Below are 18050 nucleotides of genomic sequence, written 5' to 3'. Positions count from 1 at the left end.
AGAAACTCCTAAAGAGTTTTGTTTGTTTGTTTTTCCTCTCTTGGTCTCTCTGAAAGCAACCACAGAATGCAATTCCTGTATCCAGCTGTGTAATCTGCTTTCTGCTAAATAAGCCTTGGCAGCAATGACTCAATAGATCCTTGTAAAAGTAATAATAATAAAAAATTGCAGTCCTCATTTAGTTCTTGCATTAAAGGGTAAGGACACTTCAGAAGATTGTTTCTGCATTGCTTTCTGTGGCCTTGGTTTTATAGGAAGCTTGCTTTTAAACAAGGGGCTTAGAATCATCTGGGTTTTCACAGAACATTTTTATGGGTTTCTTTTGACTACAGGGCATTTACAAGGACAGGAAGAAATAGCTCAGTGTTCTATTGGAAAATTTCTTGCAATTTGTCTTTCTTATTTTAAAACAAGTAATTAAAAACACTACTATCATATGAAAGCACAAATCATTACATGCATCTTAAATTTAACATTATGTAAGCTCTTGAATAGAGCTGGAAAAGAGAGACTACTTATTTGGTGAGTGATAAAATTTATTTCAAGCGCAACTTTCACCAAAGAAGATAGGCAATGCAATTTATAGTTCCTGTGGAGTTTATATCTGCTTGTGAGTTTAACATTCACATAAAATACTACCTGCTTGGGAGTTTAACATTCACATAAAATACCACCTGCACTGTCAAAAAATCCTTTCCAACATTAATATTCAATTTTGGCTCAGCTTCACAGCCTGCCTAGGGAAGAGTGACTCAGAGCTCTCCACCTTCCAAAGGAACAGGGATGGGACATACAGTACTTTGCCTCAGCTGCACGTAGCAGAAGTAACCTTACCAAGCTTCTTGTCTTGGAAGGACCCGCAAATGCTGTGCACCTCTTCAGATTTTCTCTATGTCGACTTCTTGTGCCACTTCTCTACCACAGAAAGTGCTGTGTTGCCCTCTAACCAAGCAAAGGGCTAATGAAAAGGAGTGTTGGGTTGCTCGTGCTGGCAGTTTTTCTGGTATCCTTTTCCTTCTCCAGAGCCAGACTTCCCACGTCCCTTGTTTGGAAAGAGATGCAGTTTATACAGAGACATTGTCAGGAGCTGTGATAAGCTGTGCCCTGAAGCGTGAGCCTCGGGGCTTCGCTTTTCTGTTTTCTGACATCTCCAAGCAAACACAGATTTTCTCATGTCATTCCCCATGATCCATTCTCTGGGCGTTTTGTGGCCAGATCCGATAGTGCACGCCCCTTGATTCTCAGGTGAATTGAGCAATATCAAAGCCGTACCTCTGCTTTACAAACTAACTGGAGGCTCAAGGCTTTAGGCTGACGCTTAGCTAAGCATCTGGCTTAACTCGGGGTGCAGCCTTGCACCCATGTCAGGAATACGAGATACGGAGCTAGCTCTTAATCCTCAAGTACGTGCCTTACAATAACGATGTGTTGCAGATGCCGGCCTGGGGTTGTAATTACTGGATTAGCCGACTGAAGTGACTGAAGCGGCAGTAAATTATTTTATTACAACGTCAATATTTAACCACGCCAGGGCCCACCCCGCAGCCCTCCAGCCCCCAGGGCGGGGCGGAGAAGAACTACAGCTCCCGAGAGGCCTTTTCCGACGCGCTCCCATCGGGCCCTGCGGCAGGAAAAGCCGAGAGAGCGCGTTGCGCCCGCCGGAACAGATCCCTCTGCCGGGGTGCGTCACTTCCGCTCGCCGTCCCGCTCGACGTCCCACTCGCCATCCCACTCGCTGTCCCTCGCTCCGCCGCACCATGACGGACCGCTACACTATCCACAGCCAGCTCGAGCACCTGCAGTCCAAGTACATCGGCACGGGGCACGCCGACACCACCAAGTGGGAGTGGCTGGTGAACCAGCACCGGGACTCGTACTGCTCCTACATGGGCCACTTCGACCTGCTCAACTACTTCGCCATCGCCGAGAACGAGAGCAAGGCGCGCGTCCGCTTCAACCTGATGGAGAAGATGCTGCAGCCCTGCGGGCCGCCCGCCGACAAGCCCGACGAGTCCTAGGCCTCCTCCTCCATCCTCCTGTCCCGCCGCCGCCCTCGCCTGTGGTTCCCGCGAAGCACTGACGGGGGAGAAGTCTTGTAAAATGCTTGCTTCTGGACAGCGCCGGCTCCTCTGACTGTACAGTCCTTCGGATTTTTTCAAATGGACAACAATAAAGCCTGCTGGGCATTTCTAATGTTCTGTTTGGTAATCTGCTAGTAAGAGCTTTTTTGTTCCAAAAGGAATGCTGTTGCTCGGTGTTAAGCGTTTCAATACAGCCATCCGAGGTGCAAGACTCGGATACTTCATAGATAGCATTTTCCTGGCCAGGTCGATTGATGCTTGCTTACAGAACTCTGTTGTTTTGAGGAGTGAGAGAAGCAGCTTGTTGGTACTCAGAGGGTTTGATTTGTTGTTAGCTTTATTGTGTGGGGTGGCTTGTGGTATAGCATAAGGCAGTTGTTCTAGTGCTTTAAAACTCCAAAATAGCTTTTCTCTAAACCCTATTTTCTTGGCTCGTCTTCCTCTTTGTTGTACTTTCAAGCTCTTACAACCTTGATCCTCTCTGATCCAACTTAGCTACCTTTTTTTATATTAATGCTTTCTAGTCATATACCGTTTGAATTTTTTCTGTGTTACACCAAACTAGGGTATTAATATGGGGTTCAGCACTGTTAATAGGGAATAAGAACATGAGGGTTATTTGCTAGTAGTTTGAAGTAGAATGCCTCGAGGTGACACAGTCTTAGATCACATTGCATACTGAATTGATGTTGATTCTGATTTGTCAGTTAAAATAGGCTTTCTATTCACTTATGGTAAAAATAAACTTTGAGTTGTAATGAATGGAAAGACCTCAGAGTAAAACTTAGAGATATGTTGCTTAGAGAAATAAAGTGCTCTCATTTCTGACGTGAAGCATAGTAACTGTGGGTGGGGTGATTTTGCTTTGGATTTTTTTTGTTTATTTGTATTAAAATTAGAGAGGAAAATCCAGTGTTTTGTGATTCTATTAAGACAAGTTTATCAATGATTTTTTTTGTAAATCCGTAATCTCAAGTCAGTACATTCCTCTTCTGAGGAATTCAAAGGTGGCATTTTTCAAACTTGGTTGCACATAGTAAGATGAGGGCATGGGTGAAGTCCTAAAGAAATTTTACTTGCAAGTTCTGTGGGGAGCTGCTTCAGTTTCCAATAAACGAGGGGGATTTGTAGAAAACTGTTTTTCAGTTTGCCTACAAGCTGGTGCAGGTAATTTGAAGAGCATCTCTTCCTCACATACTAAAGAATGCAGCTGAAAGTTTTTTCCTTGAGTTCAAGCACTTACTTGTATGCAATGCAGTCTTGCAAAAATCAGACAAAAATTATATCTAAATCAAGCAAGTTTCTGTTATGATTCCCTTTAAAAGTCTGTTCTCCTACCAAATTTTAGAAACTTGCCTTTTCCTATAGGAATAGGCAGCGTGCTTAGTGAGAAAGGGTGGCATGGGAGAGTTCCATGGCAAAAGCTGCTTGTTCCTGTTTCTCTTGCCTTACATACACTGTGGCCACTCTGTCCAGAGAGAAAACAAGAACAGAAGCATCAATGACTTCATTGAACCCCATGACTGGTTCCATAAGTTGTCTCCTCTGCTGGCAGGCAGTTGGTGTGTGCAACAGGCGGTGGCAAAGGAGCTTGAGCCTTAGTGCTGGGCCTTGGGAAGTGGAAAAGCTGGAGTGAGGATAACAGGTGCTTTTATAATGGTTTGAAAGCTGCAATGTTTTATGAAGACAAGTCCTGAATCGCTTACATGGAAGGAAAAACAGAAACCATGCAATTTAATTGCTCCTGCATAAATTAGAACATTTCATGGAAGATTTCTCTGAGTATAAACTAACAATTAGCTCTATCCGTGGATATTCTCAGTGCATTTTAAAATGTGAGCAACAAATATATGACACATAAGTAAAGATTAATCCTGTTTACAGGCCAGCTCTTCACTATAAAGGCCAAACAGCCTTCAGGGACAAGTCCAGAGTTACATGATGAATGAACTTGCTGGTTCTGGGTATACTTGCTTGAATCCCAGTTAGGTACACACCTCTGTTTTTAGTCTGGTTGAATTGGGGTTTTAGAGTGTCTGTACTAATGATGATGAAACATTACAAACACTTTCTTAAGAAATAGAGAAAAACAAAGAAAAGTTGTAATTCCCAAAATTCAAGATAAACTTGAAGAGAACTGGGAGGTTGTTCCTGGGCTGTGGTATTTTTCCTAGATCCCAAAGCAGTTTTAAAACCAACAAAGGCAGTGGACTCTTTTACATTTTAGTATTCAAAAGGGTAAAGCCTTTTAAGAACAGTGTTAATTACTTGCCCTATTGGGATGTATCTGGTTTTTACCTCTATCCTGACTGAAGGATGAAGGGTACTGTTTGTTTTATAAATTGGCTTGATATTTGCATTATGTTCTTTTTTTACGTCCAAGGAGTATGGCTTCAAATGGGCTTCCTGCTGTGATATCTGGCTCATTTTCCTGAGTTTCTGTAGTTTAATTTCACATAATGTGAAGCGTGAGAAATACATATTATTTCCAACATGAAATATTGGTATTTGGTAGGAAGGAATTTCACCTGTTTTTGTTCTGCTAGTTAATATTGTAAATTCTTTGTAGAGTAGAACATATATGCACTTTTACTTAAAAAAAAATATTATATATAATATTTAATGACTGTTTATCTAAAAATAAAACACTGAAGTGATGTTATCTAGGATTTATGAATACCATGAGAAGTAATGAGATGTCAGGTGAAAGATGAAAGTTTGCTTCTGGTGCCTTAATTAGATGATTCAAGAGAAGAAGAACCAAGCTTGAATCTTACAGAAAAAGCATGCAAAGCTTCATGCTGAGATGGTTTATTTTACTTGTAAATGAGTTGCACTTAATCCAGAAAACATTACTGTAGGAGTGCATGACCACCTTAATTTTTAATTGTGTTTGTTACCATTTTTTTGGTAATGTGGCTGTCTCCTACAACAGGCAGCATAAATGAGGTTTGCTAATTATTTTATAAATTGAGAAATCTTGACAGTTTACTCAATTCCTATATTTGACTTACTTTTCTTTAGAAGTGATTTTTTTATTTTTTATTTTTGCTACACCAGAGGGCAGCAAGTGATGCCGCTATCCAACTGAAGGCACAGATAACTAACAGAATTGCATGCTATCTTGCAAAGTTCCTATGAAAAAATAGGTGGATACTTAAAAATTTAGTAAAACTTTCCAAAAGGCAGAAATAGTTAGCTTTGTTCAACGGGATAGGTCTAAGGTTCAAAACATGTACCTTTTATTCACCATGTGTGAATAGAGCAGTATAGGAGTACAAAGCACTATAGATTTGAATACCTTCATCTTTTTTTATTTTCTGACCTATGAGAACGATAGCAGTACATTAGTTAACATCTGTGCAGTGAAGCAATTGCATTAATGAGCTGTTTTCTGCAAACTTCCCTGCAGGCTGGAAAAGTGGTTTACACCCGCTCCAGAGTTTTGGGACTTTGTTAGTGAGCTGCAAACAGGCCTTCATATAAGTGTTGTTTGAAGAGTTATATTCTGCTTTCATTGCTTGTTGAAATGCTTTCTTCCTAAGACACGGGTTCTGAATCATCTATTTGCATACAAATCTGTGAGCACTGCAAAGTTAACTGCAGCTGTCCTGGGATGACCCTGGGAAGCTGGAGTGAGCAAGGCCTTTGGCAGGCAGCTCCCCAGCGCTCCACTCTGTGATTTTATTCCCAGTATTTTGACTGCTTGTTTAATGATGAGGCTCTAAGGAAAAGAGACGAACCATATGCTCATCAAGCAAGGCACAGGAAGCAACCAGGCCTGTGGGATCTCAGCAGCAGGATAAGATGACTGTCTTGGTAGAAAGTCAAGGCTGGAGGGGGCAGTGCAGGGCCACAGGCTGGCCCTGTGAGGCTTTGCTCACCTGCAGGTGAGGATTTACCAGCCTGCTGAGCAGGGCACTTGAACATTCAATCTGTTAGTCATCCAGACCTGGATCTTATGCAGCTTTTGCTCTCTTACCTGGAGATTCCTAGTGAATCACAGAGAGGGTTTGAGCACTCAGCATCTCTCTGGGTCAGGCCTTCAGGTTACTTCTCATCTCTGTGGATGAAGGCTTGTACCCTGCCAGGTGCTTTGCAACCAAGGACTGTATTAAGGCATTACTTGTTGGACATGATGTATGTTTTCTAGGAAATGAGGCGGTAAGGGACAGCAGGGTGAAGGGATGACAGTGCTTAATAATTCTTAGAGAAAGAGATTTTTATCCTCCCTGCTGCCCTTATGGCAGTTAGCTGGAAGCCTTTATGTGAAGGCTTATCTTCCTGCCCCCTCTTCTCCCTCCCCTTCTCAAAGGACATTCCCAGGAAAGCTATCATCATGAACCAGGAACAGAGCATTTTTCTTGGCAAACCTAAGCAGAGAACTTCAGGCCTTGTCTACACAAAGAAAATAAGGGAGGATGTGAATGCAAAGTAAAATGACTGTTCCTGGCCATTGCTCTATGGGAGTGCTCTTTTCCTGCAATAAGATAACTTTATCTGAAGATAAGGAGTCCAGAACAGGTGACTTGCAGTAAATTAACCTTGAGGACATACCAGTTACTCTGTAGCAAGTGCCTATTGCACATCCTTGCTTTAGTGTCAAGTATATGGAGTCTTAGCCTCTTTCCTTGGAGGCACTTTCCTGTCATCACTGAGGCACTGCAAGGAAAAAAACAGGGCAGAAAAAACCCCTCAGACAGCTGCCCTAAAGTAGATAACTACAGTGTGCTTCAAGTTCAAGCCCTGATTGCCCTGGCTGTAACTCCTAGGTATTTGGTGTTAGCTCTTTAGGGAACTAACTGCGGTAATTCAGGGTAAGTCTCTCTTGCTGAAGGGTAAGAGTGCCTTGGCAGGCTGGGGAGCAAAGAGTTGCAGAGAATTTACCAGAGCACTGTGACTAGGTCCCAAAACATTGGGGATGGCAGCCAAGAAAGCAGGGCTCTTGCTTACAGTCATCTCCTGTTTCTCCCCAGTGGGCAAGGTGAGAAGATGATTCAAGAGACATGGACTTACACACCGACAAAATAATACTTCCCTTCTTGAATGTCACAGCTTCATCTGGTTGTTTCTTGGGGTGTTTGGTGGGTCATACTGTCAAATGAAAAGGGGAGAATTTCCTCAACCCTTACTGTGGGGGGGTTTACTTGACCCTGAGTGTTTTATTTGTCTGTCAGTGCCCCAGGAAAGCCGAGACCCTTGTGCCCAACCAGTCTGTTAGCGTTCCGTTTTGGGGACTCTTCACTGAACAGTCCTGCTGGATTGGAGGGTGATTTGACTGCCTTTTTTAGCAAACTATGCCAGCAGCATAAAGGAGACCCCTCAGCAGATCTTCCCACTTTATTAGAGTGTATTACCCACTGCTGGTAACTTACTGCCCGGGAAGGACCACCACTAACAGTTTACAGAATAACACTTTATTAATATAAAATTGTGACAGGTTTGAAGGTTGCCAGTGATGGTATCTGACTGCAAAAACTTATTTAAAGCAATACACAGACAAGTTCTAATCCCAGTAAAATATTCAGCGTGCGTACAGTTCTTACCCAATAGGCAACCCTATGGGAGGAGAAGACAGGTTCAGCCCATCGACTGATCCCAGCAGTTACAATGGAGTCTTCCCTAGCTTTTCCCCTGCTCTTGACTTAATTTTATACCATTTCTTTATGTTTAGGTGGAGCTTGAGTGACTTTAGTCATAAATACCTTTGTTGCTGATTGGTGTAAAATTTTCTCACTTTGCTTTTAAAGATACAGTCAAAAAAACCTAGAGCGCATGCCCAGTGGAGAGTAGTTGTACCTTGAGGTGAGTAACTTTGGGATGGAGGTGTGCATTAATATTACAGTTAGGCTTTAATGAACCGATTTCATCCAAGGAGATTTCACCACAGTTATTGGCTCATCAGCAAGATATCTGTTCCTATCTCCTTTCATTTACAGGTGCTATGTGGCTTATCAGATGCAAAGTACCACTGAGTTCCCCTCCCTGCAAGGATTTCAACAGAAGCTGGCCGTGGTGCCTCCACTCTGCTCCACCCTCCATTCCATCCCCCTGAGCAGGTGCTTACTGTTGTTCGGGGAATCATTGTGGGGCTGTCAACTGCATTCCATCCAGGGAGCAGCAGCTGCATTTTACCCTATAATTTCAGTACCATTATAACTTCTGTTAGGATGTGAATATAGCTTCTCAGTTTCCTCTAATTTTTATGCCCAGCCATCTTCCCACACATACAAAGAGTTTTTATTAGGAAAGCAGTAGCCACCAGTCACAACCAGAATGTGCTGCATTTGATGTTTGCCAGGCAAAGTGGATCTGTGGGCTGCCGTTGCCTCTGCAGGATGGAGGAGAGGTGCTGTGGGATGTTTCTGAGGTCACATGCACCCCAGTTGAACTTGCATGCCCTGCCAGCACTCAGCTTACCCCACCAAACTGTAGGCACCCACCTGAGGCACTTGAAAGCCTGTGGTGGACCCTTGAGGCCTTTGTGTTAATTTGGAAGGGATTCATATGTCAAGCGACTGCTCCAGCCTTTGGTGATCCCTGCTGATTGATTTGCCAGCTGCTGAGCTACCATGGGGCATGTAGGATGAATCAAAGGAGTAGCTTAGTTTTCTTCAGTTTTCTGCTTGGTTTGGAGACTATCCTCATGTAATTCCATGGCTCAGTTAGCAGGGTAGGGGTTTTTATGTTACCTGCCAGGATTTAATCAGAGATAAGTCCTGTCCCACCCATGTTAGTGCATAGGGGGATTAAAGGGAAGGGACTGTTGCTGTGGCAGTAAAGAAGACAGCATTGTATCTGAATTCCCAGGGAACAAAGTGCCACTATTCCCCCTCAAACGGGAAACTAATGAATTCCAGACCTCTCCCTAACCTCCTTCATGTCTCACTTTTATTCACTGCATCCCTGATGTCAGCAGGACTCAGTGAGAGCTCAGTGCTGAATTTGGCTGTTGGCCTTGGCGTAGCCTCAGTGCAGACCACTGCTTCCCCCTCCTTACTCTGTTTTCTGTCTGTCCTTTCCACTGCAAACAGATAGCTACACTGTGACACACCACACACAACAAGCACTGCTACTGCTTGACATTGCAGCCACTCAACACTTCTTCCTGGTGGTGATACCTCAGTTTCCTTCTTTTGATGATGTCTGAAGAAAAAAAACTCAATCTTTGGCAAAGCTAGACTATGAATTATTAGACTATGAATAATTGCTCTGCTTTGGGCTGCCAGTGAGCAACTGGCTTGTGTCAACTGCCCAGTGGAATAATTTGGAGAAGGCTGCAAGTTAGTTCTATGTATATGTATTTTGAGATACTAATCCAGACTGGAGACCTTCCAAAATCGAATTCTTCCCTGCAGTTGCTGTGGCTAGAGTAAACAGTAAAATGGAGTTTTGCAAAATGGAGCAAAAGTGGAGTTTTTAAAAGCAGTCTAGATGGGGAGCAGCAACTCTCAGCAGCTTTTGTGGTGTCTGTCCCATTCCAGGTAGTGTCAAACCCACATTGTGAGTTTGGTCACTGGTGTGATGTGCTGCAGCCCACAGTCACCTGCTGAAGCACTGCATCCCACTTGAACCTTCCTTTCTCACTGCACCAGGCAGCTGGTGACTTTCTAAGCATCAGGGAGTGCAGCTGCAAGAGGAGGAAGACCAGGTGCTCTGTCAGCTTTGTGCCCAAATCAGGATGCAGAGGGCTGGCTTCTTTTGGGGGAGTCAGCTGGATGAACAGTGTACAGCTCTAATTGCCTTTTGTGCTTGTGTTTCCCCTGGAGATCATTCCAAAGCCAGCAGTCAGCTCTGTAGGAACGCAGTTTGTACTCCATACCAGGATCAGTATCTATAGCATCATGCAACATCTGCTGGCATGTAAGCCAGTTCTGCGGGGCTCTGTCATTTCCTGGATCTCAGGAGCATCCTTCAGCCCTGATTCATTTGCCCACATCTTTCAGCTTCTCCAGTAAGGGAAGCACAGTTCTACAGAGTCATCTCCTTCCCCACATGCTGCTGGTAGGTGGGATGCCACATGGGAAAGACATTCTGTTTCTGGGAATTGGTCAGAAGGTATCAACAAGGAAATGACTCAAGCTGATTAGGTGGAAGGAAATTTTTTTACCTTGGCATGGATTTTCTGGAGCAGGGAGGGGGAGGGACACTATGAGAAGGAGAGGAGTGGTGAGGACAAGGCCCTTTATAGCCCTGGGCATCAGGCAATGGAGACAGTCTATATGGTATAATGGAAGACTGGCTGCACGGTCCAGCCCGTGTCCCATGGGGTGGCTGGATCCAACCCTTCTCCTACCTTCCAAAAAACCATATCCAAATTGCTCTTTACAACTGTATATGTTTTATTATTTTCTCTCTCATGGCATAGGAACAGAGAACTTTGGGGCTTTTAGGAACAGGAGAGATAAAAAAGTCTCATGATGAGCTGTCACTTTGTGTGTGCAAGCAAAGATAAAAAGTCTCATGATGAGCTGTCACTTCATGTGTGCATCTGTGTGTGTATATATGTGTATTATACATAGACTGGGTCAGAAGTTGGATAATGTGTTTTCAAGTGCTATTCCTTCCAAGTATCATCTTGGCACACTCCAGGTAGCTATTTCACTTTCAAACTAAAGGAAGACTGATTAATCTTGAAAATCTGTCTTCTAGATACTATGAAGTTGTGGCTTATGAAAATACAGTCTTCCAAAGGATTCTGCTTTGCATATGATTTCATATTGCAGGGATGTTTTGTGGATGTGCAGAGTTTACAAACCTTACTGTCATGTAAGAACACTGCAACTGCTTGTAAGATGTGCCAGAAACAAATACGTGCCAGAAAAAACCCTCAGAAATTATAGGAGTCAGCAGCACAGATAACACAAGGGCTTGAGCACTCTGAAGCAACAACAGCTCGTCCTTCCATTTTTACCTTGCTTTTCAAACTAGTTGATTTAATGTAATGATGTTGTATCTCCTGGGAAGGCCTCTCTCTGTTGTGATTTCCTCTTTGTTGCTATGTGTACATGGAGGAGGACACTGTGATGCCCATGTCTGCTTATTTTCAGCTTCAAATTCCTCAAAATATTTTTTTGTTATGGTACTTTCAGAAGACTTGACAGTGGTTAGAGCCTGAGTGAGATGGCCAACTCTTGGGCTTTTTCCCTGTTTCTTCATGCTCTTCCACAACTATTTATAGAGTCATCCCATGACCCAGAGTGTCATTATAATGGTACTGGTTTTGATTTGTGTGTGCTCACTGCCATTACTGAGAAGAGAGAAAAAACTGCTTAAAATAGCAAGATTAAGTTCTTTGGGTAGCTGGCTATGTGACCTTTGAGCTATTGGTTCAACAGCATTACCATGTGTCTTTCCTTATTCCAACAGATCCTGCTTCATATTACCCAGTTGCTCAGGAACTCATTTACCAGCGGGATGGGTTTTCATGGACAGAGGTGTGACGAGCTGGGCTGCCACTGGTTGCAGTGGCATTACCGAGTGTGTTTCAAGACAACAGCAGCTGGAAACCCCGTTCCCCACTGCTGGAGCAGAGTGACCTGCAAAGGGAGGCTGGTGCACACAGAAGGGGCTCCCACAACCACTGACTCGCTGTCAGTACAGTCTTGGAAGGGAAAAGCAGCAAGGGCAGGCTGTGCTGAGCTCCCTCTCCCATGCCCTGCCCTTCTTACATGAGCAAGGTGCAGGAAGAGTCACTCTGGCTGCCCTCCTCCTTCTCCTGGTTCCTTTCGGCTGTTGGCACACCCTGGGAAGAGGAAGCTGTGGTGGGAGGAAGACTTGGTTCAGAGGCTGACAGCAGACCGGGCTAGACCAGGCAGTGGGAAGAGGTGTGAGGAGAAGCACAAGAGAGAAGAGGCCCAGGCTAACAGTCCAGGTTGAGATGTTCAGCCATCCATTTGAACACTTCATCCTGCTGCCCACACCTGACACTCTGCTTTGGCCTCCACGCTTCAATTACCTGTGTCTTTGCTGAACAGCACCTAAGGGAGGAAGTCGGTGGTGCAGACTTTGCTGACAAGCCAGGGACCTCATGTCAGCAACTTCTGCTGCTGTCTGCACCTGTCCCTGTGCACAGAAAAGAGAAGAATTGGTTGACCATGAGCAACGCAAAACTTCAAGGCTCTGGGCTCTTGCCAGAGGAGCAACCACTGTCCTCAGAGAAACTTTAACATTTCAACATGTATTTTCGTTCACTTCAATGAAATGAAAAAATAAAATACTGAAAGGTTTTGTGTAACAGGGTAGTCCAAACTGTTTTGGTTAGGGATAGTTGAAACATAAAGTTTATTTTATAGCATGACAGTTTATATAAAGTGAAGAAAATGTAAGCCAGCATAATAAAACTACTTGAAATAAAACACTATGATGCCTTTCAAAACTGTTTTGTGGAAACTTTGCTGAAGATCAGTGCCTTATCCTGAAATATTTAATGTAGTTCTGGCATTTTTATACTTGAATAGTATTGTCTTGACAACTTTTCAGTTCTAACTTGACTTCTGTCATTGTCTCTCCATGAGCTTTAACCATTCACCAGAAGGTGGAGCTTAAGGTATTGCCAATGAACTAGAACTGAAGTCAAAGTCCTTTGGATTGGAGGGCTTGAAATGTGTATTCTCTCCTCCCTGTTTTGCAGAGGAAGTCCTGGACCATCATGACAGCTCCCCAGGCCATAATACCTCAAACTCAGGAGTCTTAGTGGTCCCAGCCTGTCTGGTATCAGCACAATCTAATTGAGCCAAAATATCATCACCTAAGTAACATCAAAGTCCAGAATCCTTGTACCAAAAGCAAGAATCATTGTGCCCCTGGAGATGCTATTGACTTTTTTTGTGATTACTGTGAAACTAATGAGTGGGAGAGAGATGGGCATTCACCTCATGTTTCTGCCCCAGTCCCAGCAGACACTGCTGTCATAGAATGATAGAATGGTTTGGATTGGAAGGGTCCCTAAAGATCAAATAGTTCCAGCTCCCGTGCCACAGGGACACATTCCACTAGACCAGGTTTCTCAAACCCCATCCAACCTGGCCTTGACTTGTGTACCCATGGGCCAAAAGCTGGTCAGCTTGATTCCTATGTGGTGGGTCACAATGCTGGGCTCCATGCACCTCTTGGCAATCAGGCTCATGCAAGTTCTCAGGGAAGGCTCTCTCTGGCACCTAAACCTCTGTGGCCTTGCAGTGGAGAGTGCTCCTGTATTGAGGTCTTAATTTGTCAACCACAGTCATTTCACTGCTGTAGCAGGAAGCTTTTGGATAACATAGACCCAAACCCCACAGTGCCTGAGGGATGTGTCTCAGATATTGAACCTGAATCAGTTCTCTATGATGCTGTGACAGAGCAGCAAGGGTGCACGAGGTTGTCTGCAGTGACCCATGTTACCAGGACGCTGCATGAAAATAGGCTGCATGAAAAGGAGCACTCTCCGGGCTTTCTTCTTAAATACACAAGTTGCTTAGGTCCAGTCTGGGTCATGTTTAAGTAGATAACTGAAAGCTGACTAGATTTGGTTAGCTGCTTTATGGGTGTGCTCAGGATTAAGACCCCATACTGAACAGTGCTTGACTAAAAATTTAGCATCTACCTTGGCTTTTCTCTGCTGTAGTTTGGAGGAAAGATAGCTGCCATCTCTGCATGATGCATAGAGCGTTTGATTCAGAGCAGCCCTCCTTCATGCTTTTATGGGCCAGTTTGGGTTCAGTTACCTTTTGGTGGAAGTCCACGTAGATAATTTTCCTGGAGGATGTGGGTGGGATGAGATGTTGATACTTTGCCCACAAGTGAGCTTTCTGCTGAAACTTTGACCACAGCAGCTGCTCTCAGAGTGGCAGCTCACATCACAGCCCCAGAAATGTCTTTCTGGAAACACACCGAAGTTTCACCTAGATCACTGCCCTGTTTTTGGGGATGGCCAAAGAGGGAAGAGGATAAGAATAGAGCAAATATACAGCAATTGTTCCCTATGGTACTCCTCTGATCTGCAGTGATTTCCAGCTGAGGGATTCATTAAGCTAGAAATGATACCTTTATGTTTTATTTGGATCAGTTCTAGTGGGCAGTCTTCCTAGCCCCTGTTTGTCCTAAGGCTAAATTCCCACCACCCTAACTTAGAGACATTTAGAAAAACATTTTGCTGTAATCGACCCATTGGAAATCACTTCGGTGTTGAATACAACAGATTCCTTTGGTTAGCCATCTAGGTGCTGGCAACACCGACTAGTGAAGATCCAGTTCTTTCAGTTTTACACCATTTCAGTGAATGGTGCAAAACCATTTGCTCAAGATAGCAAAACCCAAGACGGGTGGCCAAAATCTTGACCTATAGAATCTGAATGAGTAATTCAGTGTTCATGAAAAAGAAATGAAAAATAAATTTCTGACCATTCTATTTCAAAACAGTAGCCTTATCTCTATTTCAATTATGTGTTATTTCAATTTCTTAACAGTGAAGATAAGTACCAATGTGTATTAAAAACATTCCTTTCTTTTATATCCTGAAGAACAATCAGTAGGCTCATAGCAATATTGGCACCTAGCAGAAGTTAACCACAAATAAGAGTGAGTTAAAACCCACTTGCTCAGGAAGTTTGGGAGACAAATTTGAAACACGGTGTTCCTGTCTGGCAGCAGAGAACAAATTAAGCATTTTTCTTAGCTCTTAAAATGCATTTAAATGTCAGCAATTTCATGGGGTAAATTGGTTTCTGAAAAGAATTTACATCAAAATAATCTTTGTACCCACTTCCCCAGAAACGAGTTGATTGTCTTTTATTTTCATAACCTCTGTGCCAAATATCCCAAGTATGAGGAAATACTGAATCCTGCATTCTACTTGCAACAGCAATTTTCCTTCAGGCAGCCTCTTTTTCTCCCAGAAAATTGATGGCTGTTCCCCTTGCAGTATAGCTTGGATGGGGTGCTGCCACCCAGCTTAGCCCTGACTCTGAGGCACACCAGCTATAGACCTTGTTCATTCTGGTACTGCCAGAGTCCAACAGAGGTGGAGGTCTGGTTCTTCTGTGTGTTATACAACAGGAGAAAAGAGATGAACCCTTCCAAGAAGTATCTACAGGCAGAAAAGGGCATACAAGAGCAAGGCACCAGAGACTGCAGAGAAATAACCACGATGTGGTGAGGTTTTTTCAAAGGTGAGTGCCTGCAAAGATAATCTAGATTACCTGGAAGAATAAATGCAAAGAGAATTAGTAAAGTCTTATCTCCATCTTCTTTATGGGTGTTCTCATTCAAAGTCAAGATGACCTGCCTGATGCTATTAAGCCAGTTTCACTCCACAATTTTCATGAATTCCAATGAATTTGTCTCAGTTTCTCAAAGTAGACAGGTCATGGCACAATTACCTTTTTCACAATGAGGCTAGAGGAAGGAAAGACAGAAGGAAGAGAAGCTATTCTGCTTAGACAGGATCAGAAATAAGGGAACTGAGTACCTCGTTAAAGAGATGAGGCTTGAGCAGACACCAGCCCTTCCCAGCAATTTATCACTTGCAGAAAGCCTACGTGGGAGAAAGCAAGGCAAAGGCTGAAGGATGACAGAGGCTAAGAGTCACATAGGGAAGGTCTGAAAGGCGGAAAGAGAAGCCTTTGATGAGGTGGAGCCAGTGGGTGATAGGAAGCAAGAGGGCAAAACCAGAGAGTTAAGAAAATGATTGGGAGTAACGCTCCAAAGGGAGTGGGTGCAAGAGCGAAGATAACTGAAAAGGAGGAGGGCTGTGAAATGATGTGAGAAGAAATGACAGATTTTAGAGAGGGTGAGGAAGATGAAGAAAGCTGAGACATAGAAACTGTCATATCCAGAGGAGAGAGTAAGTGAAAGATGATATCCAGGAAAAGGGCCAAAGGGACTTAGAGGAAGCTGGTATTGACCATTCAAACAGAGAGAGCAGTGTTAAAGCAGGCATCAACATCACAGTCAAACAGACCAACAAGGGAGCAGTTCATGGCCAAAGCAAGATCCATGTGGCTATGAAACATAGACCACAGCTGCAGGGCAAATCAATGGAAGAAAATGCCAGGAAATCAAAGGGGCACCATTGTGGAGGTGAGAGTTAGTGAGGATGTTGGAAGGTAACGTTGTGAGGGAAAGGTAAAGTCCAAGGGAGGTCTTCCAAGAGTTATCATGGGACAGCAATGTCAGGATGGGGCAGGAAGAGGAGTTGGATGAAGTGGTGATGGTGGGAAGAGGGTGAGTAAGAGCAAGGAGGTTTGGAATTATTAATAATGAGAAGAAAAGCCCAGCAGACTCCTTCCACTTTTTCTCCCTGGTTTGCTAAGAAAGATGTGGTAAAGAAAAGGAAGGAATAAGAGAACCACAAGGATGAAGAAATGGTGAGATGCTATCTGAGGAGCGGGGTGAAAATTAATTAAAAAAAAGGAAATATGATTAGGCAAAGGAAAACTAAGGGAAGGCAAAGTGACAGTGCTGGAGAGGACAGGGAGGTGGGTGCAGTTGGAAAAGACCTTTTGAAAATGCTACTTGGACACCAGGATGCTTGCAATTCTGAACAGAAAGCGAAGGAAATGCAGGACCCTGAGACTCAGAGGTGCCTTCTGCAGTCACAGTGTGCTCACATCATTACTAGCTCTTCCTCTGACAGATTGAGTTCCCTCTCCCTTTGTGGCACCCGGATGTCAAAAGTTCATAATCCACAGTCCCATGCCAGGTGTCTCAAATAAAGGTACCTTGTCCCTGAAGCAGAGAAAAACTCATCAATGCAAAGCTGAATGATAGAATAGCCTGCATGACAAATACCAGAGAAGAGCTTTGCCAGGATGGCCCTATAGTGTGTTTCCAAACTGGTTCTTCATGTATGCAGAGTTGTCATGTGCTGGAAAAATCTTTCTTTTGAGGCAACAGCAACACAGCTGTGCCCCTCACAGCATGAGGGTTGTGTCATGTTCAGCGAAGCATCCTTCTTGTGCCCAGGTCACAGGCAGAGCTGGACCGTGTCAGTAGCATCTTCCAACCCCATCTAGCAACCCCAGCTGTGCCCAGGCGACATGCTTCCTTCTGAGCTGCCCCTGGGAGATCAGCGAGGCAACACTGTGCCACTTTGAGGCCATCTGTCTGAGGGAAATCTTTAGGGGACAAGTTTTAAGAGCCAAATATCAGCAGCGCCTGCTGCCGAGCACAGTAGCAGGAACAGCCTGCTCTTGTAGGGTGGCAGCTAGGGCCGAGGCATGGATCTGTCCTTCCTCATGGCCCTGGTGACAGGAAGACCATTCATGAAGAAATTAGGCACAATCCTTCAATGTTTTGAGGATTGGCTTGTGCAATGGCAGTATTGTTTCCAGTTGCCAGGATGACATGAAGATTTAGGCAATGGAGCTGCTTGGCAGGAGGGCTCTTTCTGAAGAGGAAGGGGAAGCACAAACATCTCAGTGCTGCAGGAGACCTACTTGAACTGTGTGAGGAACCAGCAGGGCTCCAGCTAATTCCTGTATGCAAAATGAGCAGGAGGGAGGAGGCCTTGGCCAGGATTCCTCTTTAAAGATATCCTTAAATAGCCTGTGTTGTGCCTGGGCCAGAGTGTTTAATGAGTCTCAGTGATACTTTGCCTTTATGCTCGTCATGCAGGATTTTTTTTCTCTTTAAGAAACCTTGCCTTGCAAATATATATATATATATATATATTAAAAACGTCATTTTTTGGGGGGGAATATTTTTTATGAAGATTTCTTGACCTCAAGAAGGTTCATTTATTCTTCTTCTCTACTTAATTAATGAAAATTCATGTCTGTCCCACAGATCTGCAACCACAAATAACTCCAAATATTTTAAGTCTACGTGAGTCACCCTAAAGGTTGAAAATATTTTCTTCTTCTTCCAAATGTCAGTAGATACACATAGAGTTAATTCCAGATATTAAATACCACATGTTCAAAGTCTCTAACTCTGCAGATCACCATCTTCACTTTATCATGTTTTCAGGGTACTGTTACTGAGGGTTAA

The 18050-nt window shown here is 43.8% G+C and overlaps 1 protein-coding gene across 1 annotated transcript; it reads left to right on the top strand.

Moving 5' to 3' along the window:
* The first annotated feature begins 1664 nt into the window (after positions 1–1664).
* On the top strand, positions 1665–2198 carry SF3B5 (splicing factor 3b subunit 5). Its single transcript, XM_051811105.1, has one exon. It carries the CDS (start codon positions 1758–1760, stop codon positions 2016–2018), a length of 261 nt encoding a protein of 86 aa, XP_051667065.1. The 5' UTR covers positions 1665–1757; the 3' UTR covers positions 2019–2198.
* The last annotated feature ends 15852 nt before the right edge of the window (positions 2199–18050 follow it).

The sequence above is a fragment of the Manacus candei genome, unplaced genomic scaffold (assembly GCF_025592945.1).
Source record: "Manacus candei isolate 608988 ecotype Guabito, Panama unplaced genomic scaffold, ASM2559294v1 h1tg000081l, whole genome shotgun sequence".
NCBI classification, from domain to species: domain Eukaryota; kingdom Metazoa; phylum Chordata; class Aves; order Passeriformes; family Pipridae; genus Manacus; species Manacus candei.
Note: the sequence above shows the minus strand (reverse complement) of the source record. Positions and strands in the feature narration are given on the sequence as shown.